Source organism: Brassica napus, chromosome C2 (genome assembly GCF_020379485.1).
Source record: "Brassica napus cultivar Da-Ae chromosome C2, Da-Ae, whole genome shotgun sequence".
Taxonomy (NCBI): domain Eukaryota; kingdom Viridiplantae; phylum Streptophyta; class Magnoliopsida; order Brassicales; family Brassicaceae; genus Brassica; species Brassica napus.
In genome coordinates, this window is record NC_063445.1 from 54,952,331 (window position 1) to 54,970,842 (window position 18,512).

The window sequence follows — 18,512 nt, forward strand, 5'->3', positions numbered from 1 at the left end:
GTCCAGCGAAACAGATTCTTGGTATGAGAATTATTCGGGATAGAGGTGAGAAGCTGATTCACTTATCTCAGGAGAAGTACATTGAAAAAGTACTTAAGCGGTTTCACATGGACAAGTCTAAAGTGTTGAGTACTCCTCTTGCTCCACACTTAAGACTGAGCAGTCAACAAAGTCCGAAGACATATGCGGAGAAGAAGATATGGCGAAGGTTCCGTATGCTTCTGCAGTGGGTAGTTTGATGTATGCCATGGTCTGTACAAGACCGGATTTAGCCTACGCCGTTGGAGTTGTCAGCAGGTTTCTCTCCAATCCGGGAAGAGAACATTGGAATGCTGTGAAGTGGATTTTGAGATATCTCAGAGGGACTTCTAATTTGAAGATTACATTTGGAGGTAAGAAGTCATTGCTTGTCAGTTACACTGATTCTGACATGTCGGGAGATGCTGATTCTAGCAAATCTACTTCGGGTTACTTGGTAACATTTGCGGGTGGAGCTGTGGCATGGCAGTCAAGGTTGCAAAAGTGTGTTGCACTATCTACCACTGAGGCAGAGTTCATTGCTGCAGTTGAAGCTTGTAAAGAGCTGTTGTGGATGAAGAACTTCTGTGAAGAGATCGGTTTCAAGCAAGAAAAGTATGTGTTGCTTTGTGATAGTCAAAGCGCTATTTGTCTCGGGAAGAATTCTACATTTCATTCGATGTCAAAACACATTCAGAGGAGGTATCATTGGATACGTGATGTGGTTGCTTCTAAGGAAGTGGAACTTGAGAAAGTTCATACGGATGATAATGGAGCTGATATGATGACGAAGTCATTACCGAGGGGGAAGCTTGAGGTATGCCGAGAGATAGCCGGAATGGCTGTTTCTTCCATCAAGTCGGAGGGGGAGTTTGTTGGGTCCCTCCTAGATGGAGAGAACCAAGTGGGAATGAGACATAATAATAATTCTCATGACCCTTTGTACTGTAGACTCACAATAATAGAGTTTAGAGAGAGAGACAAAAGAGAGAGAGAAGAGAGAAGGAGGAGAAAACTCGTCAGGCTATTTCAAGACTGGTTTTGGAGGATCAAACAGAACTTGATCGGGCTGATATTTTGTGGGAAGCTTCTTCAGTCAGTGGGTTAGAGATTCACCGAAGGGATTTGGATTTCAACGGTTGGATATTCTGTTGTCTGGGTTTTAGTGAAGCTGGTCGTCACATTTCTTCAGCAGGACAGTCTTGGGTGTTTGGTAAATCCAACGGTGAGATCTTCTCTTATTGAGCTGAAATTTGGCAGAGGTATTGTCGACTTGTTTATCTTAGATTTGTACGGTTGGATTAGTTTCTGGAAGCCGGAATCTTTGTGAGCTGAGGTCGTTTGGTTGCTGCCGGTTTTGAAGCTTTGTGTTGCTCTCTTGTTGTTGTTGTTTGTGTTGGAGATAGCTCTTTGTAGCTAGACTCGTTCTGTTCAGGCTGTTGAACAGGAGGACGTGGTTGTACTCATACCATTTATATAGTGGATTTTTGAGTGGACTACGGTCCCGTGGTTTTTCCTTCTCACATCGAGGAGGTTTTCCACGTAAAAATTGTGTGTCTCATTTAGTTATCGCAACTTTGATATCTTGCCATCGTCGAAGTATTTTCCTCACAGGTTCGCACAAAGTCAGGTGAACACGACCATTAGTATTTCCGCTGCGCCGTGTGACTTTCCCCAACACATACGACTGATGACTACAAGAGATCATAACATTAGTGTCCCTTTCTTGTTGATCTTCCCAAACGAGAACTGAAAACAAGCTCCAAGGAGTTGCATATGACATTCATGGAAACAAACATTACGTTCAGCTTCAGTGACAGGCTTCAAGCTCTCGTCACCTCGACAAGCTCCAAGGACTTGCATATTCAAAGCAGTAAACTTATCTAGTTCGTGATATATTTATGTAACTTAAAATTAGCCCAAACCGTAAGCCGAGAAACATACGGTGGAGACAGAGAGAGGAAGGCACTCTATTTGTTTATAGTAGATTCATCATATCTTTCTATTGAATTTAACTAAGGGATTTCAATTTTGAGAACCACATGGTCTTGAGAGTAGTATTTCTAGTTACAGAAATCTTCAATGTTCTGGTAAATGATGCTATTAGTGGGCCCTAACGGATCATACTCTTTTGTTACCGTCTCTATTAAAATGAAACTGGGATGGATGCTTCATGCAATAATACAATTCATAGTTAGCCAAACCAGTAACATAAGAACTCAAACTCAGTTGACAAATGTTGATAAATAACACAAAACATAACCATAAACAACCAAAAACAAATACTATCAAATAGATCAAAACCTAAACTCAGATTCATTACCAAGGAAAATTGTAAGACAGCTTGCAATACTTAGGTCTCATTATCATAAACCAAAACTTGTCTTCCATCTACTTATAAACCCTTCAAGCTCTTATTCAAACAAAATGTAAGTTAAAGAAAATAAAATAAAATCATAAACTTCACCAAACAAAATCAGTCCTCTGGCTCAATTTTCCTCCCACCTTCCTTCTCTTCCAAAAGCCGACCACTCTCCTCATCGATCTGCTGAGCACTCTTCTGAGCCTCTTTAGCTTTCATCGCTTGTAACTTAGCGTGATTGTAGTACGCAACGCCCAAGAATGCAATCCCATAACCAAAAAGATTAATAGGAGTCACAGTGTCCTTAATAACCGACCATGAGAATGCGATCAATAACCAGTCCTTAACCACACCAGCAACATTCATGGTCAAAGCAGACGTCTTCCCCACCAAAAGGAACACAGCAAGATTCAAAGCAAACGCACAGAACGAATTGGTCCCGAAAATAACATAATCAAAATGGAAGCTAGAGGTCTCTCTAAGAACAGGAAACTCCACAACAATCCAAGGGATAAACAAGAACCCTAAGCAGCACGGTGCAACGTAGTAAAGAGAAGTGATAGGATTCAACGTGATTCCTTTAGAGGTAAGCAAGATCTGAATCAAAACCAATCTTGTCGCCTCGAACGCAACCGCACCTAGCTGAAGAACCACACCCCACACATCAAATCTAGCTTCTCCGTAAGCAGCGATGGCGACACCAAAGGAGATGGATAACATGTTAACCATAGTCTCCGACTTAAAACCTTCCTTCTTAAACATGACACCGATGGAGTAGACCGCGACGGGCATGAGGGCTTTGAGCATTTGTATGAAGGAGACGGAGAGGTAAATGTAAGCGGAGTTAGAGAGCCAGAGTGAGAGTGAGTACAACGCGCCGATGGGAACAACGGATCTAAGGTAAGTGTCACGTGACATGGAGACAGGCTCGACGAAGTTGAAGACCTTGATGAGGAGGAAAGCTAGGGTTGAGCAAAAGGACATGTGGATCATGGTGAGGGAGATAGGGAAAGGCCAGTCGTACATTTTCTTGTCGAGGATGTATTTGTTGTAGACGATGACGGTGAAGCTGAGGAAGATCCATATCGCTACGTATGTGTAGGAGAGGACGATGTTCTTGATCACGCCTTCGCTTAGTGATCCGCCTTTACCCATTTTTCTTGAATATGATTGTTTTCTCCGGACAGTGGTTATTGCGACTGAGACAGCGGTTGTGGTGGAACACAGAGTTTGTTTGGTGAGATCCTGAAATAACGTTTCCACTATGTAACGGAAGTGTTTACCAATTTATATATTTATTTATTAATTAATGACTGAATAACAATATTCATATTCTCATAGATGATTATACAACTATAAGATATTTGCATAATTTAACACTTTTTAAGTTTAATTATCGTAATAGACACATTATGGGAAAAGTTAACGATTCAGACACTTATTTTGTATGCAATTACACTCCCCTAATTAACTCCATTGATTTGTCTTGTCTACGCCGCTTTCTTGTTTCATCCATAGTATAGTAACCATGCTAGTGCTAAAAGCTTTCTTGCCGTGGTAGGACTAAAGGTTCGAATCACAAGAATCTAGTTCTCAAAGGGGTTTGAAAAGAGTAACTAGTCTCTTTGAGAATGATGTATGTTATTATAAAATATAAATGCACCAAATATCTTTAGTTACTTCAAAACTATTTTTATGCGTAGGTTTTTCAGCATTTTGTGATTTGATTAATAAAATCAAAACTTCTCTTTCACAAGTGTCTTTTACTTTTGCTATTTGTTTCCAAAAGCCAATGATCATTTAAAAAAAAATCCAATAATCCTTAAACCCCCCCCCCCCTAATTTTCCAGATATTCAGAAAATAACAGTAAATCTAACATTATCATTGACATTCCCCTGGTAACATTAGCTAGTGACCAGATTTAATTTTTCATTTTGAGATATGGCTTGGATGTTACCACTATTATGCGAATTAATATCGGTTTATTTCATATAAACAATATCGTGTTTAATGGTCTCTTCAGTAGACAGACATGTAGAATAGTAATGGATTGAGATGGAATAAGTTGTATACGTCAGATTAATGTCCAAAAGAAGAATATTCCATTTGGGACTTCCTTGTCTTTGGTTTGGCCTACAAGAAAAGGATTACTTAAGATGACATATTGTCTCAAACCCCATTAAAAAGACTTCACCTCTTTCTTCTAGCAATCAAACCCATGCAGTTTTCTCAAGTAATCCACAATCCTGTTCCAAACGTTTCATTTTCCAAACTGGATTTTGTCCTTATATTCTAACTTTACGTATACATACTTTATATTGCCTAGGCGGTTAGAAGCCTTTTAGCAAAATAAGATCATCAAAAGGGAGATTATTCTTATTCCTTGTGGTTTGTTTTCATTATTAGTTATAGTAACATACTCATCCAAAAAAAACATTCATCCACTTTCCCCGAGATAATCCAAACCTATATTTTAAACTCAAATAGTTTGCAGGTGAAAAAGAATATGGCGGAACAGTTGCTGCTGCATGGGACTCTTGAAGTGAAGATATACAGGATCGACAGGTTGCATAAACGTGGAAGATTCAGTTTATGTGGCACTTGCTCGGTATGTATGATAATAATTGCAGTTCGAATTTATTAGTGGTCGTAAAATGTGAATCACATAATATTTTTAAAATGTTAACTAATTAAATTTTTTATTGGATACGTTAATTTATCTTATCAATAAAATTGTATTTATCTTTCTTAATTCATTTAATGGATTGTATAGGTTATTATTATTTTTAATTTATCGAAGTCTTTATTAGTAGCTGCATATTATCTAATTTCATTTCTTATATTTATATGGGCAAATCTCCAAAATATCACCTTTCTAAGTTTATATCACAAAAATAGCACTCCAAAACTAAAATGACCAAAATAGCACCTTTCTAAGTTTATCCTTTGAAAATTTTAATTTTTTTTATTTTTTAAAATTTGAAATCTTATCTCCAAAACTTCATTTCTCAACTCTAAACTCTAAACCCTAAACCCTAAACCCTAAACTCTAAACCCTAAACTTTAAACTCTAAACCCTAAACTCTAAACCCTAAACCATAAACTCTAAACCCTAAACTCTAAACCCTAAATCCTAAACCCCATCTTTTAACTCTAAACCGTAAGTTTGTGACTTTTGATAAAACATTAAGTGCTATTTTTGTGACTTTTAACCTTGAGTACTAGTTTGGGAATAAAAACTTGATTTAGTGCTATTTTTGTCTTTTTCTCTATTTATATATATATACTTTTTTTTTTGACAATCATTACCTTGTAAAATAAAACTCAAAATGATTAATAGGGGAACAAGGAACCGGCGGGGAAAAAGATTCAATCCCCAATCAAGAATCTAACGTCCTCATGCACAGATTTACTAGGAGGGCATCTCTACGCAACCGTTGACCTAGACAGAGCAAGGGTGGCTCGAACCATGATGAGACGTCATCCTAAATGGTTCCAATCTTTTCATCTATACGCCGCACATTCAATCTCCAAAATCATATTCACAGTCAAAGAAGATGAACCGGTCAGTGCGAATTTAATCGGCCGAGCTTATTTACCTGTCACCGAAGTCATCACAGGACAACCTGTAGACCGATGGCTCGACCTTTTAGACGAGCACAAGAGTCCTATCCAAGGAGGTTCGAAAATCCATATACGTGTGACGTTCACTAGCGTAACACATGACGTGAACTGGAACAAAGGTATCGTTATACCTTCGTTCAAAGGAGTCCCTAACGCATTTTTCAACCAACGAGAAGGTTGCAAGGTTACGCTTTACCAAGACGCTCATGTCCTCGAAGATTACCAGGACATTACCCTCTCGGGAGGACAAGTGATATACAGTCATCATCGGTGTTGGGAAGATATTTTTGATGCAATATGGGACGCAAAACATTTAATATATATCACAGGTTGGTCGGTCTACACCGACATAACAATGATCAGGGATCCTAAACGGCCAAGACAAGGAGGTAACCTGAAGTTAGGAGAATTACTGAAGAAGAAAGCAGAAGAGAACGTGACCGTTCTAATGCTTGTGTGGGACGATAGAACGTCTAACGAAGCATTCAAGAGAGACGGTTTAATGATGACTCATGATCAAGAAACTTACAATTACTTCAAGAACACGAAAGTGCGTTGCGTTCTGTGTCCGCGGAATCCTGATAACGGTAGTAGCCTTGTTCAAGGGTTTGAAGTGGCTGCGATGTTTACTCACCATCAGAAAACCGTTGTGGTGGACGCTGAAGTGGAGGGGACGAAAACTAAGAGAAGGATAGTAAGTTTTCTTGGAGGGATTGATCTTTGTGATGGGAGGTACGATACTCAGGAGCATCCTTTGTTCGGTACTTTGAATAATTTTCATTCTAATGACTTTCACCAGCCGAACTTTGATGGTGCATCGATTAAAAAAGGCGGTCCACGTGAGCCTTGGCATGATATTCACTGCAAGCTGGATGGTCCTGCGGCGTGGGATGTTTTGTACAATTTTGAACAGAGATGGATGAAACAAGGTATTGAAACAAAGTAAACTAGGCTTCAACAGTTTGTTTTTCCAGTTACATCTTATAACAACTTTACCAAAAAAAAAAAACAAGTTATAAAGTTTACATGACTTTCTTCAAATATATCTACACCATTTAAAACTTTAAATAGTTGTTATGTTTTAAATTATTATAGCGGAAGGAAAAAGGATTTATTTGAATTATTTACCTAAAAAGGCTTTGTTTGAATTTGGTGTTTGCAAATTATTCTAAGAGAATATATCTTATGATCTTTTTCTATTTTTAATGTGAAAAGTAGTTGATGTCAAAAAACAAAAAAAGTGAAAACTAGTTGCATGTAGATTACAAACTCATGAATTATTTTTTAAAGGCCATTCACATTAAATTTAATGGCTTAGAAACTCATGGAATTAAACAATCAAAGTCTTAAAACAATCATTCCTAGAAACTCAAAGCATTTAATCGTTAGTTTCATTATATACTAATTTTGTTTGTTTACAGGTAGTGGTAGAAGGTACTTAGTATCAATGGAACGGCTCTCAGAGATCACGGTTCCGCCACTACCATTTGTAAAATCCGACGATGTTGAAGGTTGGACGGTCCAAATTTTCCGGTCGATAGATGATGGTGCGGTTCTAGGATTCCCAGAGGATCCTCGTGAAGCTTCCAGCGTAGGACTTATCACGGGAAAAAATAACGTCATTGAAAGAAGCATACAAGACGCTTACATTAACGCCATAAGGAGAGCCAAACACTTTATCTACATTGAGAACCAATACTTCCTAGGAAGCTCCTTTGGATGGAGTTCAAGAGACGTTAATATAAACGAGATCAACGCTTTACACCTTATTCCCAAAGAGATTTCCCTCAAGATTGTGAGCAAAATCGAGGCAGGGGAGAGATTTTCAGTGTATGTTGTGATACCGTTGTGGCCTGAAGGGAAACCTGGTTCTGCTTCGGTTCAAGCAATACTAGATTGGCAAAGGAGAACAATGGAGATGATGTATACTGATATCGTCATTGCTCTTAGGAAGAAAGGTTTAGATGCAAACCCTAGAGACTACTTAACGTTTTTCTGCCTTGGGAACCGGGAAGTTAACAAGGCGGGTGAATACTCGCCTCCGGAGAAACCAGCGGCCAATTCTGATTACGCAAGAGCTCAAGAATCTCGTCGGTTCATGATCTATGTCCATTCTAAAATGATGATTGGTAAGTCAAAATCTACCTTGCATGACAAGGAAATTTAGTATCGAACTTAGGTTTTGGAGTGGGCCAAAAGCCCATGAACCTAGGCCTCCCGGTGCGGTTAATATGGTCATTCGGTTTGGTTAGTTTGATTTAGTTTGGTTCCACATAATTTTTTGAATTTAAACCTAAAGTTTGGTTGGTTTGGTATTCGATTAGTTTGGTTTTTGAAAATCTTACCAAACTTAATTGAATTTTTTTTATTTCGGTCAGATTTTGGTTAAATTTTGTAAAGAATTTGAGTGGTTGATTTCGGTTAGTTCGATTCGATATTTGGTTAGTTTGGTTCAGATTTTTCGTTAGAGGTGGTAACCTTTGATTATATTTTTTATGAAAAAAAAAACTGAAATAACCGATTTTTTAACCAACATTATTTTTAATCTACCAAATCGAACCGAATTTATAACCAAAACTGAACCGGAAACCAAAAAATTGTGGTTTGGTTCAGACAAAAATTCCCAGGCCTACATGAACCCATCAAAGCCAAGCCTTAAACAAGCTATTCAGAATAATTATTAAGTTCTCATAACATATACAGTTTCTAACTTCCTATCTCTATGCAGTTGATGATGAATACATAATAATAGGATCAGCAAATATTAACCAAAGGTCTATGGATGGAGGTCGTGACTCAGAGATCGCAATGGGAGCATACCAACCTAACCATTTGATAACTACCAATCAAATGAAGCCAACGGGTCAAGTTTTCAGCTTTAGGATATCACTGTGGCTTGAACATCTACGGGTTATAACCAATCCATTCATGTTCCCTGAAAGCGAAGAGTGCATAAGAATGGTCAATGCAAAGGCAGACGAGCTATGGGGACTATACTCAGCACAAGTGTACCCTCGAGATCATGATCTACCGGGGCACTTACTTAGTTATCCGATTAGCATTGGTACCAACGGGGAGGTAACAAATCTTGCTGGGGCTGAATTGTTTCCTGATACAAACGCAAAGGTTTTCGGTGAAAAATCTAATTATCTCCCTCCCATCCTCACTACTTAAGTGATGTAACACTTGCATCGCATACTATATGCAGAATTTGTAATTTCGGTTGTGTTAATCAAGTCTAGTTTAAATAAATTTGAGACGAAAAAAGAGTTTAATGTGGAAAACAGTCTAGACCGTTCATAAACCCTTTTTAATCAAACTTATGGATAACAACAACAAACGAAAACTCTTCAAACTTTTTTTTCACATTATCAATAACTGAGATGGCGACATAATTCAACTTATCCATTGACACTGCCGACAAAAATACCATCCATGTTCACTCATTAATGTTTTTTTTTTGTACATTCTCAAATTGTTTTGCTATTCACTAATCAATCAAAAAGGAACCAAACAACGTCCTCTCCTCGAGAGGATTATATACATTAGCTTGGAAATTCTCTAATTTATAATATAAAAATCATGACAATAACAAAAGGAAAAAAAAAGTACGTTGACAGAACATAAAAATGTTTTTTTTTTTTGAAAAGACGAACATAAAAAGGTATTCCTAATCAGTAATCACAATGGCTCTCACATGCACGAATCTCTTTCTTTTCTATACTTATCAGTGCTTTTAAATTACATTTTTTAACAAGTAAATTTTTAGTTTTAGATATACCACTATTTGTTGACAAAAAGAAGATATACCATAATCTTTCTTCTAATCTAAAATTTTATAGTTCTAATCAATACTATTAAATTAGGAACATGACCTATTGATATAGGTTTAGTCCACCTATTATTTTTAAAATCTCTTTTATTATTTTACTAATATTAACCTCATTCTTAATTTCATGATTCTAGGGACCTATTTCTCTCAATAAACTAACAGCCGACAGTTTCATTTTAATTTCATAATTCTAGGAAACCACTTTTCTTAATTAATTATTTCCTCATCGTATTTTGATATTAACACTTGATAAATAACATAGGAAAATAGAATACATATATTAGTTCACGGTTTATGACATATTACTTTCTTTTGACTAGAGTTCTAATGCGTTTATGAAGTTTATGTTTTATTTTTTCACCTAATAATATTTTAATATACTATTACGATCTACACTTTTTAATAATGACAGTTGACTTAATGGTTGAGTTTAGTAGGTTTAAGTATAAAATATGTAAACAATTTATTTAATGAAAATCACCAATATCTATTACATATCTATAAACATAGCAGTTTTTATGTTTAGTGAAAACTACTACCAACTTTTAGAATACAGCATAACATCTTTAAATCAATACTATATAAATTAATATACACTAAAAATCTCTATAAAATAATATAATTTTATAGACTCAAATTGAGTTTTTAGTTCAATTAATATATCGATAAATTAATATCTCTATAAATTAATAAAAAAATTATAGTTTTGGTATAGTCCCAACATTATTAATTTATAGAGGTTTCACTGTATATACATAACTAAAATATCGAGTTGGCAACAAAAAAAAGTCCAAAAACTTGATAAATCGAAGTATTTTTAAACTGATACGTGTTACTTAAAAATTTCAAGATTTTCATTAACTTAAATATATAGTCGACTCCTAAATCTTTTAAATAGGTGATATAGCATGGGTATCTTTTAAATTACAGAAAAATGTTATATATTTATAGAAACATAAAAAAAATACAAACCAATATTATACTCGCAGGTCAAGATCTAAAACAAACAAATATGATTACAAAGAAACGAGTATACATGCATATGATTGAAAAGAACCAAACGTATGCTGAATCAACTTTTAAATTGCTATTATTTTATCAAATAGATTTTGATTAAGATTTATACATAAATATGATTATAAAGAAAAAAAGACAAATATGATTAAAAAGAAAAACACAAATATTAAAATTAAATTTCTAAAAAAAATTAAAACAAAAAATATATCCGTCCTTTCAAAGGGTGGGTCAGAATCTAGTAAAATTATGAAATGGTAGCAGAGACATTTATGATTATTTATCTAAATGGTAGATAGATTTTTATTTTAAATTATTTATTTATTTATTATAAAATTAATAGTTAGTTATATTTATAAGGAATAACTGATTATTTGTAAAATAAACGGAATTTTTCTATTCCTTCTTTTTGGAGGAGTTGCAGAACCACCACACACAAGTTGCAGGAGAGAAAGAAAAGTCGAATAAAGAAGAAAAAGAAGACGCTCTGTTCTTGAATTCTTGAATTCTTGAATCAATCAATCAAAGCTGCTCGGGGGGTGGCTGAACAAAACCCTAATCCCAATTTTCCCCGAATATGCCATTTCTGAGGTTAGTTTTTCCTTTATTTTTATTCGAATTCAGTGATTGATTTTTAGCAAAAAAGTAAAAAAAATTGGATCTTGAAACTTGCAGGACAGTGAGACTACTCTTACCAGGGATCAGAGTGTTGATAAGAAGGTCGTTACTTTGGTTGCTGTAGATGCATATCCGTGAATATATTCCCTCTTGGATCTACCAGTTACTTGGTTGCATGGGGTGAGTCTGGATCCTTCTTCCCTTTCTCTTGTGTTTGTGTTACCTCTTTGTGTAAATCTTGTGAGAATTGGAGTAAAGTTTTGAACTTTTAAGTTTCTGAGTTTGACCCATCATCTTTTGAGATCTTGTGGCTATGTTGTTTCCTTGTATTTGTAGGTTAGGTTACTTCTCTATCTCTCTGTAATGAAACTGTGCATATAGTATATGGTTGTTGCTTGCATTTTAAGCAAAAACATGGATTCAAATCATTTCTCAAGTTTTAGTTTTGTTTGATGTAGTTTTCTCCCTTTGTATGTATGAGTGAGAAAGGAAGAGGAATCCTGTGAGAATTGGAGTAAAGTTTTGAACTTTTAAGTATCTGAATTTGACCCAATCATCTTTTGAGATCTTGTGGCTATGTTGTTTCCTTGTTTTTGAAGGTTAGGTTAGCTACTGCTCTATCTCTCTTTATGGTAACTGTGCATATAGTATATGGTTGTTGCTTGCATTTTAAGCAAACAATATGGATTCAAAGCATCTCTCAAGTTTTAGTTTTTTATCTGAATATGATTAAAGATCATTAGTGAAACTTCACTTCATAATCTCTAGATGGATATACATGTGACATGAATAATTCTCTACTTTTATCCTTGTGTTATTTTCTAACAAAGAGTCTTCCAAATTCAAATCCCTGATCTTTTTGCATTTTCTCTTGATTTCAAGAACAGGTCTCCACACGTTTTCTGCACTTCTCTTCTCACTGGCGTTTTTGTTTTATGGCAGTACAGAGGTTGTTTTGGATGCTGCAATAAACCACCGCTTATAGTTGCAGTGGATGAGCCGTCTAAAGGGTTAAGGATTCAAGGTCGTCTAGTGAAGAAGCCAAGCGTGTCGGACGACTTCTGGAACACGAGCACCTGCGAGATGGATAACAACAGCACAATGCAGTCACAGAGAAGCGTTTCTTCTATCAGCTTCACTAACAACACTGCTACTTCTGCAAGTAGTAGCAACCCCAATGAATTTGCTAACAATGGTTAGTTTTAAATTTCAACTTCTCTGGTGTATTAGTGCTTCAGACTTTTCGGATTGCTTTTGTTTTAGTACCTTTATGGTTCTCTTCTCTGTTTATTCTCATTCTTGTTCTTCAGTGGTGTTGTTTTACCTTAGAGAAATGTTGTGTCTGATGTTTCTTTCTTGTTAGGATTGAACCTCTGGTTGCAAACTAGACAACAGTGGCTTGCAAATGGATCTTCTCAATCAAAGGCCAAAGTTCGAGAACCTACAATAAGGTTGGTGAAAGTTAGCTTTCTTTTTCCTCTGTCATGCATTAGAATTAAATTAAAAATTAAGGTAAATTGCACCCCATGAATGTAGTTCTTCACTTAATCCGTTATGAATGTAGTTCTTCACTTAATTTTATCAACAACAAGAATCAAATATTGAAAAAAGTTGATTTAGTTTCACTAATAGGCATATTGATCAACTGCTTTTGTAACCATACCTCACCATGAGTTAATAAATTTGATGATTTATTCAGCTGGAATGCAACGTATGAGAGCTTGTTGGGTATGAACAAGCGGTTCTCTCGTCCAATACCTCTCCCTGTAAGCATTTTTCTGCAACTTTCCAGATATTTCTTTTTTTTTTTTGTAAAATCTGATTTTGATATATATGATTAATGGTTGTGGGCAGGAAATGGTGGATTTTCTGGTGGATGTGTGGGAGCAAGAGGGCTTGTATGATTGATTGATTTGCAACTCAAGAATATACTTAATCTCATCTCCTCTTTCTTCTTCTTCTTCTTGTGTGTGTTCTTGTGTGTAATCAAACTTGGCTTCCTGAAAAGTATTTAAAATCTCAAGGAACTAAGATATTTTACCTTCAAAGTAAATACTGATTTACATATATATTTTTGTTTGTGTGTTTTGATGTGTTAAATCACTTGATTATTGTAATAAACTCAGAATTGGTTTATATTTTATAATCCAAGTAAATCTTTCCTTCCGTAAATGTACTTTTCTTAGAGATGATTTGATTCTTTTCTGTCATCAGCTTCAGAGATACTGAACTCTGTGGATTGAACGGAGTGGCGGATACAGGTGTCCTCGAGTTGCTTCAGAGCAACAATGTTGGTCAAATGAAGGTGAATCTGAGCGGATGTGTCAATGTTTCGGACAACACAGTCTCTGCAATACCCCTGTGCCACAGACGCACATTGGAGTCTCTTAACCTTGATGGCTGACAAGAACATCACTGATGCAAGTCTTGTCGCAATGGCCAAGAACTGCTACTCAGTCAATGACCTTTGACATCTCAAACACTGGTCTCAGATCATGAGATCAAGGCTTTAGCATCTTCTCCCAACCACCTGAATCTTCATGAGGTTCTTTCTGTTGGCGGCTGCTCAGCCATTACAGACAAAAGCAAGGCATGTCTACCAAAGGCTATGTTTGTTTCCACTTTTGTTTAATCTGTACTACTGAATATTGTAGAAGCTTCCCTGAACATACTATCCTTTGTAATATAACATGATCGTCAGATCGTTTTGTTGTGATTACAAAAGTTAAATAAATGTGTCCTGCGACCAAAACTCTTACCAATAGAAAACCAAAAAAAAAGGAATCATTCAGTCGTCTCTCCAAGTATCTCTCAAAGAGTAATAGCTTTTGTCATTGCCAAACCCAAGAAGCTCCTTCAGACCAAAAGCAAAGCAGCAACCATGGACAGTGGTTAGACTAGTCCTGTTGTCTTCTGGAGAAGCTTCCATGTCACCATCCTCGTACCTCACTAAGCTTCCTTTCTCAAGATCATCCCAAGAGCCGTGATCTATCTCCTCCACTCTATTCACTTCTTCAGCTTCAATTTTTGGTCCTACCCTCTCTCTGTTATTAGTATAACATATTTTAGTTAAGAATCAAAAAGTTGTGGATTTGTCACAAATGAAAAGTATTAATTAAACACATTGTTCATCAAGAACCAGCTAGAAAAGAATTAGACCTTTTGTTTTTACTCCAGTAGACCCGTAATTAAAGAATAACCCTCCGAAAATAATTAGACTTACAAATTATTTTGTTTGGATTTCCTAGAGTATCCGTTGCTCAATACGGCATTGCCAGACACATGGTTCTTGAATCTTACCTGAAACATATTTGTAATAACGTCTTGTTATGTACTGAATCTTACACCTGCCTAAACCTAACTATAACATGTATCATGAAAAGATGGAATGATTAGACATAAAACCTCATCACCGTCCTTCATGCCATAACTTCCGATGCACTCCGTATCGGTGACTAGCTTCTGACCCCCATAACACAAGCAGAAATGTCCCCACACGTGTGACCTTCACCATGTAACCACACTTGTCTGAAATTTCCATTAATACATAATGAGAGAGAAACATGCAAGTAAAGTACCATGAGATCTTGGATGGTCCTTTCTTGGGGACGTGGCTGAAGGCCGTCTCTATAGCAAGCTTGAGATCCCTAACGGTCGCGGAGCTCGTTACGTTAACATCTTCACGTAGTAAATATAGATTAAAAATCGAAGCTAGCCAACGCCTATTGATAAGTAGTGACCACAACGAAAGTTAAAGATAATACGATGATGATGCATTTACCAAAGGACGTGCCATCTAGTTTGAGAACGGAGAGCCTAATGGGTCCGGTGGGAAGTTTATCGTATGAAAAAGTCCGGCGACGAAAGCTTCCCATGTTCTTGAAACAAGATCAATGCAAATCAAGAAACCCTAGGTAACACGATATTAGCATCCTCTTTTATGGATTAGGGTTTAAAGATTACTTTATTTGGAAGGGATGATCAAGTGAATCTTTGTATCGGATTTTATATTCGAAGGACCGTCTCTTGCTATTGTCTGATTCGTTTGGAGTTCGAATCAGACAGATGCAGTTTGGTCTTGACGAAGGTTTTACGATTCTTTTGTTTTGTTTGTTATTGCCAAGATTCCTTGTTGGAGAAGTTAGGGTTGGCCGCGTTTCTTGTGATTTTCTTCTCTCTTTCAATCATTCTCTTACTAATTTTAGCATTTTCCTTTTGCTAATTATATCGAATCTTGTAATATTTAGTCGCCATTACAAAAGCTATGGCGTCTCCTTAATAAAGTACGCGTTTGGAGTTTGGACTAATAGCAAAACCATTTATTAAATTTAAATATAAGAAACATCTTGAAAATGAACAAAAAACTTCACCAAATCAGGTCTTTTAAAGTCTTAACTTAAATAATGATTCGCTACACCTTTGTCTATAACTATTTGGCGCACTCGTGAAACAAAGTAACGCGTGATTCGGTCATGTATGTAGAAAATTTTGGTTCTGTTCGGTTATTTTTTCCTGGCCAACGAAATTGTTTTATGGTTCAGTTATGGTATCTATTGATCATCAATTTATTTCCTAATATTTTGTAAAAAAACATCAACATATGATTTGATAAATATTATGAAAATACATGCACATTTAAAGGATAAATGAAAATTGACCAATTATTTAAATACAATACTTGGTCAATTGTCAAAACGTAGTCGTTTGGGTGTTCAAAGTTTGTTCAACCGATTAGAGATTCAAAAAAATCAACCATCCACATGTATACTGAAACTTTTCAACCGATTAGAGTTTTTTTTGTTTTCATTGAACTTAAGAATCTAAAGAAAAAGAGCTGTACAAAAATGTGGATATTTCAAATAAGTATTTATCTACAAAAGGTTTAAGTTCATTAAACATGTATAGATATTTCATATATAAACTACAAAGAAGATACACAAGAAACCTGTTTTCTTTTTCTCATCCATGTTGTCGATTAGTCTACTCTCAAACAAAGAGGGTACATCATTAACATACATAGAAACATTAACAGTCCATATATAAGACAGAGAGAGCTATAAGCATGTCTTAGACTGAACATGTGAGGTGACTGTAAATGATGAAAACAAGAGATCCAGATAGAAGGGCAGGCATTCTCAGAAGCAGCATTCCTCCAACACACAACAACAGCAGAGAGCAGTAAGACTGCAATTTTCAACCCACCGGGAAAAAAGACACAGTTAGTTGGAAACACGAGAGAATTAATAAGCAGAAGGAACAATATGCTTAAGGTTGTACCTTAGATTAACAATAAAAATATGAATACACCAACAGAAGATTTGGGTCCTTTAAGCCCAATCATTACTCTTTTCCTACATAAGGTTTTCACTAGAGTGAACATAACAGAAGTTGTAGATCACTAGAATTTCAAAAAAAAAAACACCTTATCTATCAATTTATACCTAGCTGCTATGGGAAGTTCTGGAGAGAGCAACTAGATTCATTGGGAAGTGAAAGATCATGTCTAAAAGAGTGGCTATTATGATGAATAGCTCTAAAATCATCAGTCATCCACAGATGCCAAGAACCTTCCTTAGAAGACCAAAAGAGCACTCAGAGACCTAGAACTAAGGATCAATACGAAGTCAACACTGAGTTTCACAGTAGATGTCCAAATTCAACTCACTTATCCAAACATCAACTCAGGGAATCTGGTTCTGATCCTAAGAGTCCCAAATATCAGAAAACAAAAACACTGGTTGGTTCAAAGAACCAAAAAAACATCAGTTAGTGACTAGTGAGTGATCCTTTTAAACCCACAGACAGTTAGCTCCAAAGGTGTCACAGATCAATCAATTGGTCAGACGAGAAAAAAAACTCAAAACTCTTAATCATAGCTTTATACCGACACAATGAGTTTAACCAATATTGACGCAAGTTTTCAGGAAACATAGATTCTCAATGTAAATTAATGGCGAGTGGAGAGGGACGAACCAGCCACGGTGCAAAGAGGAGGAACCAGAGTCAGAATCTTTGGTGATTTGTCTCGAAAGGAAGATATATTTCAATCCAACGATGATGACCCGTTAATCAAAGTAGAGAATGTGATTGTGTCGGGCTCATAGCCAAGCTTCAACATCTTTCCAAAAACAGAAAAAGCAAAACCGAGTTTACGACACCCCGACAGAAGCAATTGATGACTATACTCATCGTGTAGAGGTCATGTGAAATCCCATTCAGTTCCGTTTGCTTGCAGGGACCATTAGATGCATACAAAAATATCGAATTTTCCTTTACCCTAAGTTCCTAACAAAAACTCAGCAATGCATTCACGTGCCTCCACTTGAACTCCCTTTCTTGTTCCACCCATTGTTGGCTTCAGACAGTTTCGCACTTAGAGCTTCACTTAGTTCTTCCCAAGGGTTCCCTTTTCCATTCTCTGCAATTTACATAAGTTCAACGATAAAGTAGCTTATCTACCACGAGAGATATAGCGTAAACGGCTTAGGTATTGATTGATCATTTGGCTCAAAAAGGAGAGTCAGAAATTTTACTCGAAAGGAGGAAACTTCGGGACTCCAGGATGATGTTAACTCAATAAAATCTCCTTTCTGAAACATTAACAGATCAGCAGTGAGGAGAACAACAATCTTGATTGAATCTATAAACAACACAACTCAAGGTAACTACCATAAGCAAACCTTGGTGTACTCCACAAGCTGTTCATAGTCTATCAGACCGTTAGCAAGTGTCACTGCCTCTACGGGCTGTGTCTGATAAGTATCATCTTCATTTAAATCCCAAGCATATCGTTTGGAAAATCCGTCTTCTCTGTACCCTTTCTTCTTCGTCATGGTTACATTATCAAGCCATGATCATTATAGATATTTCAGATTGGGCAAAAGCTTAAGGAAATGAAAATAGGGGTAAGTCATACGGTTCAGTTTCAGGGGAGGCTTCATCTGAAAAGTAAGCATATAAGAGAAACTGTGAGGAGCCAAAAGAAAATGTATGAACCTTCTGCAGAGAGGAAATTAGGTGATGATTTATTTATATACCGAGCG

The 18,512-nt window shown here is 36.2% G+C and overlaps 4 protein-coding genes across 7 annotated transcripts; 2 read left to right on the forward strand and 2 right to left on the reverse strand.

The window, feature by feature from the left end:
• Window positions 1-1,996: 1,996 nt before the first annotated feature.
• LOC106382640 (probable sugar phosphate/phosphate translocator At5g25400) lies at window positions 1,997-4,480 on the reverse strand. Its single transcript, XM_013822674.3, has one exon. It carries the CDS (start codon window positions 3,533-3,535, stop codon window positions 2,495-2,497), a length of 1,041 nt encoding a protein of 346 aa, XP_013678128.2. The 5' UTR covers window positions 3,536-4,480; the 3' UTR covers window positions 1,997-2,494.
• A 124-nt stretch (window positions 4,481-4,604) lies between these two features.
• Window positions 4,605-9,305, forward strand: LOC106382639 (phospholipase D alpha 3-like). Of its 3 annotated transcripts, none has more exons than XM_048748318.1 (5): window positions 4,605-4,769; window positions 4,876-4,989; window positions 5,722-6,934; window positions 7,427-8,134; window positions 8,734-9,305. In XM_048748318.1, the coding sequence occupies exons 2-5, from the start codon at window positions 4,888-4,890 to the stop codon at window positions 9,177-9,179; spliced, it is 2,469 nt and encodes an 822-aa protein (XP_048604275.1). In that variant the 5' UTR covers window positions 4,605-4,769; window positions 4,876-4,887; the 3' UTR covers window positions 9,180-9,305. The 3 variants fall into 3 exon arrangements, with proteins under 3 accessions (XP_048604275.1, XP_048604274.1, XP_048604276.1); XM_048748317.1 differs by having other exon boundaries at window positions 4,639-4,769; window positions 4,869-4,989; XM_048748319.1 differs by having other exon boundaries at window positions 4,718-4,792.
• Window positions 9,306-11,216: 1,911 nt separating this feature from the next.
• Window positions 11,217-13,641, forward strand: LOC106382642. Of its 2 annotated transcripts, none has more exons than XM_013822676.3 (6): window positions 11,217-11,442; window positions 11,527-11,649; window positions 12,357-12,664; window positions 12,833-12,920; window positions 13,169-13,235; window positions 13,324-13,641. In XM_013822676.3, the coding sequence occupies exons 2-6, from the start codon at window positions 11,594-11,596 to the stop codon at window positions 13,375-13,377; spliced, it is 573 nt and encodes a 190-aa protein (XP_013678130.1). In that variant the 5' UTR covers window positions 11,217-11,442; window positions 11,527-11,593; the 3' UTR covers window positions 13,378-13,641. The 2 variants fall into 2 exon arrangements, with proteins under 2 accessions (XP_013678130.1, XP_013678131.1); XM_013822677.3 differs by having other exon boundaries at window positions 12,417-12,664.
• Window positions 13,642-13,962: 321 nt separating this feature from the next.
• Window positions 13,963-15,747, reverse strand: BNAC02G40610D. Its single transcript, XM_013822678.3, has 5 exons — window positions 15,251-15,747; window positions 15,048-15,147; window positions 14,875-14,974; window positions 14,693-14,769; window positions 13,963-14,513 (listed from the first exon to the last, which is right to left on the reverse strand). Exons 1-5 carry the CDS (start codon window positions 15,342-15,344, stop codon window positions 14,258-14,260), a joined length of 627 nt encoding a protein of 208 aa, XP_013678132.2. The 5' UTR covers window positions 15,345-15,747; the 3' UTR covers window positions 13,963-14,257.
• Window positions 15,748-18,512: the final 2,765 nt, after the last annotated feature.